Source organism: Mus pahari, chromosome 5 (assembly GCF_900095145.1).
Source record: "Mus pahari chromosome 5, PAHARI_EIJ_v1.1, whole genome shotgun sequence".
In the NCBI taxonomy this organism is placed as follows: Eukaryota; Metazoa; Chordata; class Mammalia; order Rodentia; family Muridae; genus Mus; species Mus pahari.
Genome location: NC_034594.1, coordinates 58,043,691 through 58,055,161, shown reverse-complemented (window position 1 = coordinate 58,055,161; position 11,471 = coordinate 58,043,691). Strand labels below are relative to the sequence as shown.

Sequence of the window (11,471 nt, the reverse complement as noted above, 5' to 3'; positions counted from 1 at the left end):
TAGATAGATGATAAATAGATGATAGATAGATAGAAAGAAGATAGATAGATAGATAGATAGATAGATAGATAGATAGATAGATAGATAGATAGATAGATAGATAGATGCCATTAAAAAAAAGAGCATAAGCCTGTTCGAGTGAGAGAACTAAGTTATTTCCAAGTGGTAACTTCCTTTGAAGTTTTTCCTTTGGTTTGGCTTTTCCTCGTGGGCTTTGAGACAGTGTTCTGCATGCAGCCCAGCAGGCATGGGACTTGCAGTGCATGTAGGCAAGTTGGCCTTGAATTTGTGCTCTTCCTCCCTCTGCCTTCCAACTGCTCAGTTACCAGCTTGGACCACCCAAACCATCTTTCCTTTATTTTAATTCAAGCGACGCACGTCTGGTTTATTTCCCCTGGCATGTGTTTTCCAGTGTGCTTCTTTCGTTGTTAGTTTAAATTACTTATGCTGAGTGAACCCAAACAGTTTTGTCTCCAAACACTCAGTTTTAGGAATCTCGTTCCTTCCGAAACTCAGAACACAATTTGGAGTTTCTCTTGTTTGAGAAACATATTTCCTTGTCCATGATTCCTGGAAGAGAGATGGGTTGGTTGTAGTGGGTGTGTTTGTGAAAGAGGCTGATGCTGTTAATACAGCCACAGCTCTGCTCACTACAGCGGTGTGTGCTGTTGCATAGGGGAGTGATTCTTTTTTTCTACAGGGAAAAAGTAATCCTGTGGTGGGTTTCCTGGCTTGCTCACACATGCCACAGGATTGGAATTCAAATGCTAGTACCCTTCATTTTTAGAGTACACTTAATCATTGGTCTTTTCTGGGGGAGGGCGTCAGGGTGGTGGGTTGCCCAGAAGCACTGGTTCCTGGAGGGGCATCCATGGTACAGTAGGAGTTCCACGCAGATGAGACTGCATGCTGCCTCACTACACCCAGAACTCTAAAAGTAACTGTGAGAAGACTTACCGTTCCTGTTTGGAATTTAAGTCATGGGGAACTTCAGTTATATTTTCAATGTGCATAAATTATTTTTCATAAAGCATTTTTTGTCTACTTTTTTAACCTAACCCACATAACTCTTCTTGATAGCAGTGTACTTTAAGCAATGCTTTCCAGTGCTTAGCTTTTCTCACAACGTGGTCTCCGTCTTTTCCACAGCCCCTTGCTCTGCCATGGCTTACCATCACGACAGCAGACGGATATTTGTGGGCCAGGATAATGGGGCTGTAATGGTAAGTAGGTCTATGTGTTCAGTATGTCCTGCGTAAGATGGTTACTTATGCCGAGCAGGTTGTTTGTCATGAGCAGTGTCTGATTCATTATAGATGTTAGACTGAAGATGGGTTCAATTTAATTAGTGCTTGTAAATCAATTTCCATGGGTCTCAAAATGTTCTCATGGTTGGAGTCTGTGCATGGGTCACCCACAGAGCACAGCCTTTTTATAGTGGACAAGAGACCTGTAGCTGCTGCTGCCTTTGACACGGTGGGTGGTGGAGAGAACCTCTGTGTACATGTGTGTTTCTGTAAGACAGAGCTGAGAAGGAGGATCAGCTATTCCTCCAGGAACTCTTGTGACTCTGGGGGAAAACAGTGTACCTGGAGCCACCTTTGGGATGGGATGGGATATTTAAATTTTCAGTCTGTTATTGACTGTTGCTTTTGAGTTTGTATGTACATATCTATTTGTTTCTTTAAAAGAAATAGAACATGTGTGTCACAATGGTCATCATTCTCCATGTACATTTTCGTGGTCTGCAGTATTGAATAGTCATTAGGTCAAGTCAGCACCACTGCTTTGAAATTGCAGAACATGTACACATCCCCCAAGGAACGCTCGCATTCATCGGCGGTTACTCCCCAGAGTATCTCCCCAGCTGCCTGTCTCCAGTCTACCTTCTCAGAATGTTTGTCCTGCACATTCTGTGTGAATAGAATCATGTTGTCTGTGTCGCTTCTTGTGTGTGTATTGAGGGGTCTTCCCCGTTGCAGTTTGGATTAGTTACCTCATCCCTTTTTATGGTGGCCTAGTATTCTCCTGGGTGGGGCAGTCTCCCTTTGTCCACTGATAAATTGGTTGGCATCAGGATTATTTCCATGTGGGACTGTTGCAAATATTGTTACTTTAGCATTGTGGATGTCTCTGTGAATCTGCATTTTTCAGTTTGTTGACTATATGGGAATGGAATTTCTGGGTCATATGGTGACTGTTTAGTATTTCAGAAAATCCTTTACCCATTTTTATTTTTATTTTTGAGAGAGAGCAACATGCTTTATAGCCCAAGCTACTCAAGAACTTACCACCTTTGTGCCTTTACCTCCAGAGTGCTGATCTTAGAAGCAAGTGCCACTGTCCTATGTGCTGGGTTTAGTTTATAAGTTCTTGCTTGGTACTAGATACTAGACTCCAATCAGATACACAGTTTGCCAAAATCTCTCCTATCCTAAGGATTGTCTTTTCGATAATTTTTAAGTTCTCACTCCTTGCTTGTAATTGGCTACAATATCTATGAAGCTATTAATTCCCAGGTTCAGGTCATTTTCTCATTTTCATAGGAATACATTAATCTGTGGCCATCACTCTGAATGTGCCAAATCCTGTCAAACAGATACTTTACACTTGTCCTTTCTTCTAAGAGTTTTGCCTGAGTTGGTGGAGGGTATCTTAGCTGGGTGACACTGAATGATAGAGGAAGAAGGACCCAGGAATTCCTGAGACATGGATATCTGCCAGGTCATGCAAGGCCTGTGGGTAAAGCTTTACATCTTATTATAAATTTAGTGAGAATCTGTTGAGAGGTTTTAGACAGGCAAATGCTATCACAACCCCTTCTACCTCTTTCGGATAGGATTTTCTTACATTGTTCAGGCTGACCCTAGACCTACTGTGCAGCAGCCCCCATTGGCCTCGAACCTATGATTCTCCACCTCGTCCTCTAGAGTGACAGGATTATAGGCGCCTCCTATATTCTTATATCTAGCTGTATTCTTAAAGGAATAGCTCTTTGGAGATTGGTTTGGAGAGCAACAAAAATGGAAGGGAAGTCAGGTTACTATAGCAACCAGGAGTCTGGGCTTAAGGACAGTGACATCAGAAGTGAACAGAGTGGAGTACTTAACATACCTCCTGGCATTTTGTTATAGGCTGAATTTGAGAGGATGAAGGAAGATGTCAGGTGACACCAGATTTGGTGCTAGATGCCATTTACAGAGGAGGGGAAGGCCCAGGGCAGTCACTGGGGAAGGGAGTGAGGAGGTGCGCAGCAGGGAAGGCTGAGCTCAAGCTGTAATTAGAAGGCTGCCTGCGTTTATATATAAGCTGATGGAAGAGCAGGTAATCTTAAAACGCTACAAAGGCGGTCAAGATAGGCAAAGGGGAGGGATAGGGCCTGGGTACAAAGACACAAAGGTCATAAGAGAAGAAAAAGGACTGAGGTGACAGAGGGGTGGCAAAATGGTGGAGCAGGGAGAACCATCAAAACAGTATGTTAGAAAATGTCCTAAAGATTATCTAATATTTTACATGTTAATTTCAAAACAGCTAAGTAAATACATAAGGTAGCCCGCGGGGATGGGAGGGAACATACTCTCCCTGCAGACAGAGCATTGAAGCACAGTGATAGGAGAGGGACCATGACGGGAAAACCTGCCGGTGGTTAGTGCAGGGGTGGGAGGCCGGCACCATGAAGGGAAGCCTTTCAGTGCTTAGTGTGGCTGATCATGAGAAAAGGGTTTTACTGAGAAGGGACAAAGAGTCTTGTGTAGGTTAAAGGGCTATATTGTTGTCTTGTTGATTTGTCTTTTAATGTAAAGATGCCTTGATGATGTCTAAGGACTAAGAAGAAAGTCAAAAGGAAGATTATGGGCTGTTGCCTTGGCATTCATACAGCATTGGCTGGGGCAAGGACTGCTCCACACACAGAGTAGCAGTTAGTGGCAAAGCTCTGCCTGTCTCTTTCCAAAGACTTTCTAGGGATGTCATGGTGATGCACGTGCTCCTGTGAACTAAGAAACCCTCAAGTGCGAGCTGCAGGCCCCTTCTCCAGGTGGCGGTCTCTGTACATCCTCTGAGGGATTCTTGGAGTCCTGCTTTTGGTTGAAGGGCAGGCAGGCTGCTGTTACTGCACATGGAAAGCTGTGGCTGCAGCACAAAGGGATGCTACAGATCTAATCCTGCTGTAGTCAGCAGTTGATCCCCAGGCGAGCCTGCCACCTTGTCTAGATTCATTTACCGTGCTGATGAACTCTAGTACTCAGCAAAGCCAGATGAAGGACAGGAAGTCTGTCTGTCTGTCTTTCCGTGTGTTTTCCTCACTCTTGGTCAGTCTACAGTTTATAATGTCTGTGTTTCATAGTGCCTTAACAATTTAACTGACCAGTAAATTCTTAGTTAGTGCATACTCTTTTGACTTTCATTTATTCTTTGCATTTCAAAAGTGTTTGCTTTTTTCCCCTCCTAGTTATTTGGAGAATAAGAATCTCAAAAGACCCTCCCAGGGCTGGTGAGATGGCTCAGTGGGTAAGAGCACCCGACTGCTCTTCTGAAGGTCCGGAGTTCAAATCCCAGCAACCACGTGGTGGCTCATAACCATCCGTAACAAGATCTGATGCCCTCTTCTGGAGTGTCTGAAGATAGCTACAGTGTACTTACATATAATAAATAAATAAATAAATCTTTAAGTTAAAAAAAAAAAAAAAGACCCTCCCAGTCGTGGTTTAGAGGGTATATTTATGCACACAACATGCATATTTTCCTCATTAAATTGCTGAGCCATTTCCATGTTTATTCTGTAATAAGTCTTTACTGTTTTGCTCCTTACCCATTGTCTTGACAGGTTTAATAATTATTTTTATGGAGCCGAAGCAGCAAATAGAACAAGCTTTGCAGTTAGAGCGTGGCTGGCTTGTGGAGGAAGCACTGGGCTCAGGTCTAAACTGGCCAGCCAGTGTCCTCCTTAAAGGAAATGGGGCCTAGGACAGGTTTGCCGGGAAGGGCGCCCTGTGCCACTTTGGACCTTGCTTCATTTTTCAAGTTGAGCGCCTGTTGTTTTAAGAACTGTAACGTGTCTTTTTATTGCATATGCTTGCTTTTAGGAATTCCACGTTTCTGAAGATTTTAATAAAATGAATTTTATCAAGACCTATCCAGGTAATGACACACACTTTGGCACATGTACACATTTAGATACACACATAAAGCTAGAATGTCCTGTCCTATGATATAAGGTAGGGTTCCATGCTATGGCATGAGTTATATGAGAGAATATAATAAGTTATTTATCATCCTTTCCTGCTTCCCAGCTTTTAAACTTTTGTATTTTGGGTTACGGTGCAAGATTTAATTTCACCATTCTTTCTATTATTGGAAGAAGATATGCACTGTTTCCAAGTTTTGATTAACATACAGCACAGTATACATGTGTGTGTTTGTGTGTATATGCACGTGTCTGTGAGTGCAATTAATAGTTATGTGTGTAAATGTGTGTGCTCTTGACTGTTTAATAATGACTCTAGATGTTTAATTTTGATGACTTCTACTTAAGATAAATTCCTGCAAGCAGAATAGCCAGGTCAGACACTAAAAAGTTATTCTAATGCTACGGAATTGTTTTTGCAAACTCTTGCCAAGCAGAAGTGCAGCTCCCTGGGGAGCCCTCTTGCTGGATCGTCCCAACACTGCTGCCTTTATTATTTGGTACCAGATCAGCAGAAAAGTTAACAGTTTTAAAATGGCCTGAGCTTTACTTGGTGTTGGTCATTTGTTTTCCGTGAATGTCCATTCGCGATGTGTGCCTCTGTTCCCAGGGAATTGCATTGTGTTGTAACTGAGTTTAAAAGGTATCCTTTGGAACATCTGTGACATACACATTTTATAAAATATGTATTTAAGTTGTCAGAGTTCTCTGTGTGCTATAAGTTTTGTGGTGGTTTTGTTTGCATTTCATTGGTAACTTATGACATCTTAAAAACCATGTGGAAGACTGAATAGGGTTTGCCACATTTTTAATTTTACCCCAAGGGAGAGTTTAGAGACTGTGGGTGAAGAATTAATGAGCTTCACCATCCTGTCCAAAAGAAAACATTGACAAACTTCAACAACAGAAAGGATCTAAGCCTGAGAACAAGACAGCTCTTCCTGAGAGTCAGCCTGAGGTCTTGACCGTGAGCTGAGATACACACACCTGGTCCAGTTTGACAGCCATGGATTTAGTGGGGAAAAGTGGGGTCAGTCAGATCAAACTCAAGCATGTGGTTTGTGTCCATGACAATTACACTGACTGTATTCCTCAGTTCTTCTGAAGCCGCTCACACAGCTGAGGCAAAGGTCCCCTCTTCTCTTCTTCACCTCTAGCTACATTCATTAGTTAGAGCATTTATTAGACACCAACTGTAAAGTTTTGTGTCAGATGAAGCAGTCATGCCACTGCCTGGGAGTGACCTAGAGTCAACCAGAAACATTTCAGAGGCTGAGTTATAGAAAAGCTTCCTCCTTTCCCACCCACTACCTCCAAGAACTTCACAGATGGTCTGTCTCTATAAATAATAGTAAAAAGCTATACACAAAAATAAAAAGAAACTTATTTGATAATGATTTGTTTAAAAGTGGGTGTATCTTTTATTAGATAAGTACAAAAGATACTAGCCAGGTAGATACTTGCTGGTTGCAGTGACCAAAGACCTAACAAAAGACAAATTAAGAGAGAAAAGAAGGTTTATGTTATCATAAAGTTTGAGGGTACATCCATCCATACTGGCAGGAAGGGTCATGCACTACAGTAATCAACAGCTACAGGGTACCTTTGCTCTCCTGAGAAAACCCCATAACTGTCCATATAGACTGCATATTAATTAAGATTGTCAGAACAAAAATTAAAATGTTCCTTTGACCACAGTTACGCTGCGTATTCTCCTTTGAAGATGGAATGGTTTCTGCCTAATCAGGAACTTGTCACAGTTTCCTTTCATAGAGGACATCATAAGAGTTTTTTTTCCAATTCCATCATGTTTAATATTTCAAATAGATTTTAAGAACTGGTTGAGTGTATATTACTTTTAGCTTCAGAAGATATCAGGTATATTTAAAAGGTATTTAAGTATTATAAATTATTTTTATGACTTAAAAAAAGTAATAAAATAAAATAAAATAAAATGTTTCTTTGAGCTTAGTGAGGCTGACAGATAATTTAAAAAAAAAAAAAATCTCTCGGGCTGGTGAGATGGCTCAGTGGGTAAGAGCACCCGACTGCTCTTCTGAAGGTCAGGAGTTCAAATCCCAGCAACCACATGGTGGCTCANAACCATCNGTAACAAGATCTGACNCCCTCTTCTGGAGTGTCTGAAGACAGCTACANTGTACTTACATATAATAAATAAATAAATCTTAAAAAAAAAAAATCTCTCTTCTGTTACCGGAATACCAGAATCTTTCTTAAGCACAGGTGGTTCCTCAGTGGCTCCTGACTTCTGACAGTCTTCCATTTGGGGTGGTCCAGGGCTTTGGGAAGACCTGTGCCTGTGCCAGTGCATGGAGGAATGAGGAGAGGCAGACTGTGTGGAACCTTCCTGGGGCCATTCCTGCACAGCCTCTTTCACGCTGTGGAAGCTGAGCCCCAGCTCTCTCAGTGAGGAGAGGTCCTCCTGTCCTGAGGGGCACTGACCCTCCCTCTGTCTCCCTGCAGCCCATCAGAACCGCGTGTCTGCTATCATCTTCAGCCTGGCTGCCGAGTGGGTGATCAGCACTGGCCACGACAAGTGTGTGAGCTGGATGTGCACGCGCAGTGGGAACATGCTCGGCCGCCACTTCTTCTCGTCGTGGGCTTCCTGCTTGCAGTATCCTTCAGAGTGTCCGACCCTGCCTCCCGATTGTTAGCTGCTCTGAAGACAGAATGACCCCTGTGAATTTATCCTAAAATCCAAGAACCTCTGTGTCTCCTTTTCTTTGGTATAGAGTACATCTGTGAAAAATAATGTCATAAGTGTGTTTTCTGTGGGGGCTGTTAATTATTTTTTACAAAGTTGTAGAGCCAGGCTAATGCCTGCCCTTCATTCCTTTCATTACAAAATGGAAGACTGCCTCACTCTGCTTCACAAGTGGGCTGCCAGGCGCGGCTTCCTTTCATGCTTTCTTTCATGCTTAATTTCTTTCTTTCTTTCTTTCTTTCTTTCTTTCTTTCTTTCTTTCTTTCTTTCTTTCTTCTTTCTTTTTTAAGGTGACAGAGGGCTTTAATTCTTACAGTACTCTCACAGGTACCTCAAGTTCCCAGACATTAACAACCCCTGCTTTCACATTCCAGTGTTACCCATAGTGCATCTCTGCTCCAGGTGACCTCTGGTTGCTGTGTGCACCAGCGCTGACAGGAGATGCACTGACGGGAGGTGATCAACAGCAGACAGCGCCCTGGATAATTCGCTCTTACAGTTGAATAGAAGAGCAAAATTCCTTTTCTTTTTGTCCCACCAAAAGTTTTTGTTTAAAACATTTGTTATGCCAGCCTGGTCTACAGAGTGAGTTCCAAGACAGCCAGGGCTACACAGAGAAACCCTGTCTTGAAAAACCAAAAAAACAAACAATCAAACAAATTTGTTCTGAGCCACCAAGATGGCTCAGCGGAGCAGCTCTTTACCACCAAGCCTGATAACTCAAGTTTGATCCCTGAGTCCGACATGGAAGAGAACCAACTTTTGAATGTAGTCCTCTGACCTCTGCACATGGTTCATGGGCGGTACCGTGGTGCACCTCTCCCACAAACAAATGTAAAATTACTTTCTTAATTTTTGTTACAAATGAATGTACAGCATGAGATAGTTAAGATAAAAATTTAAAATATACTGTACAGTTTAGGCTCAAGGGAGAAGTGCTCATATATTATTATATTCTAAGTGAGTAAGTGAGTTTTTCTGTCACGTATAAGCCCTCTCATAATAGCTTTGCAGAACACGGCACAAAGTCACAGCCATGGCCTGGCTTATAGTTTTCCTGACCTCTGCCTCCTGAACACTAGCTGTCACTCTGTTGTTTTCTATACGTGCTGGTGTCCTACAAGTGTCTTGGTTACAGAGTGAGCAAGGAATGAATTGCTACAGATAATTAATATGCTTCAAGCTGGCTGCCACAGCAGATAGCGGATGTCCACATTATGTGACTGTAAAGCAAGTCATTGTCGTCATTTAAAGTTGGATTATCCCTAGGCAAAAAGGAAGATAAGTCCATGTCCTGAAGTTGCTGTCAGTATGACATCATTTGTATAAATATTTCATAAAACAACATCATGATCTCTGTGTGTGTGCGCACACACAATTTTAATGGATTCTTACAACTTGACTGTAACTGCCTGTGTGTGCTCTCTGCTGGCTCGCATGACTTTACTGCTGGTTCCTGTGATGCTGCCCTCGATATACCAGCTGTTGGATGGATACTAGCTTTCCTTACGATCTGATGCTTAATTTTTCTTTCTGTGTCTGCCTATCACCTATTGTTTTTGCTCACTGCCTGTCACCATGTGACTCCAGGTTTGCAGTCTGTGGCTGGCTTGGCTTGCTGTGTGCGAGTGTGTTGAAATGGGTCCTGTACCTTTCCTTGACTGCTTCTCCTCAGGTATGATCTGGACACTCAGCATGCCTTTGTCGGAGATTACTCGGGACAGATCACCCTGCTGAAGCTGGAGCAGAACACCTGTTCAGTTATCACGACCCTCAAGGGACATGAAGGTGGGCTCAGGTCACCAGCTTTTCAACTAGTTCAGGCATCCAAGTTTAGTCCTCAGCTCTGTGGGTTTGGGGAGTGGTCCACTCCTTAAGAGCTACCATATTTCCGTTTGAGTTCTGTGTGTTGGGATTGAAAAGAAAGCTGAGGTTCAGGTCCGTTTCATACATCAGAAATCCATCTAAATTGTTCAAATGGATGCTTTGTATTGCTTACCTTGTTTACTGATTGGTTGGTTGGGTTTTTAAGACAGGTCTGATGCTAACCCAGGCTGACCTGAAAGTTCATGTACAGCTCAGGCTGGCCTCAGTTCATAATAATCCTCCATCAATCTAAGTGCTGGGATTACAGTTGGGAAGCACCATACCCAATAACCTTTAAAATTATTGTTTCCATAAGAACTTTTTTTGGGAAGTGTGTGCAGTCCTGGTTTTGATCCCAGGGCCTGGTTCATCCCAAGTGAGAACTCCACCTCTAACCAATGCCTCCATCCCCAGACCATTTCTTTTAAACAGACCTTTGGAAGAATTCTCATTACTGCTGTTCTGATTCTGTTAGTTTCTAGAGTGGTACCATTAGAGAAACTCCATGGGCTGGTCAGCCTGGCACTTTGTCAGTGTACTCTGAATCAGGACTAGATTCACTTATTGTATGGAGGTGGGTCTCTATGGAGGAATGTAAAAATTCCTGTTGGCTGAGTGTGTAAACCTTTATGTACATGTGGGTGATAAGTTCATTTCACTGAGCTGAAATGCAGTATGGTCTTTATAGAGATTGTTGGATCTCATTTCTCTTGAGTCACAGATTGGAAGTTTGGGGTCCTGTAGTTTAGACTGAAGAGCTGAAGATTTGTTGGGAGGATTGATGGAGATCTGTGTAAGGTGGTACTTGTACGAGGATTGATGGAGATCTGTGTAAGATGGTACTTGTACGAGGATTGATGGAGATCTGTGTAAGGTGGTACTTGTACGAGGATTGATGGAGATCTGTGTAAGGTGGTACTTGTACGAGGATTGATGGGGATCTGTGTAAGGTGGTACTTGTACTTCGTACCTTGTGCTTAGGCTTCCAAGTGCAGCAAGCTGGGTATCGCACACACTTTAGCTAAACTGTTTAGACGAACTAGACTGTCCAAAATCAGGGACTCTGGGGGAGGTGAAAGGGAAATGAACGTGGAAACTGTGGCAGAGAAGCAAAGCTCCCTAGCAACCCCTCCCAAGCATGGCAGACTCTCGTGACCTCAGAGCCTTCCAGGGTCTCGGAGCTTCTGACGGCAGAGCGGGCGCTAAAACTCCTTAGTGGTTTTCGATGTCAGCATGCTTGTCTGTGGTTTAGGCCGCTGACTGACACATGAGGGCCATTGGACTCAACCGAGGTCATGGGGGAAACAATGGGGCCACTGAGCTCACTTTGCCAACTACTTTTTGTTTTGTCCTTGGCTTTTATTCTGCTTTGAGAAAGTTTATGTGAGAAACTGGTTTTTCTTACTTCCTTGTGCACGTGACCTCTTCACTCTCTGTATGCTTCAAGAGGATTATTAGCCTGTGCCACTGGCTCAGGGTTCGTTTGTTAGCAGCTGGTGCTGAGATCAGTAGTAACAACTGAAGACACCCTGCAAGAGAAATCTCTCCATATGAAAGAGTTCCCTTGATTTATTAAGTTAGCAGTGTGTGAAATGTAAGGGCTGAGTCAGTCTGTCTTCTTTTCTTCCTTCCTTCCTTCCTTCCTTCCTTCCTTCCTTCCTTCCTTCCTTCCTTCCTTCCTTCCTTCCTTCCTTC

The 11,471-nt window shown here is 43.0% G+C and overlaps 1 protein-coding gene across 1 annotated transcript in view; it reads left to right on the top strand.

Moving 5' to 3' along the window:
• Positions 1-11,471, top strand: part of Wdfy1 (WD repeat and FYVE domain containing 1) — a 48,454-nt gene that overhangs the window by 26,062 nt on the left and 10,921 nt on the right. Inside the window, exons 3-6 of the mRNA XM_021198063.1 lie at positions 1,150-1,223; positions 5,085-5,139; positions 7,670-7,820; positions 9,586-9,698. Coding sequence (XP_021053722.1) covers positions 1,150-1,223; positions 5,085-5,139; positions 7,670-7,820; positions 9,586-9,698 — 393 coding nt within the window. The remainder of the gene's footprint in view (positions 1-1,149; positions 1,224-5,084; positions 5,140-7,669; positions 7,821-9,585; positions 9,699-11,471) is intronic.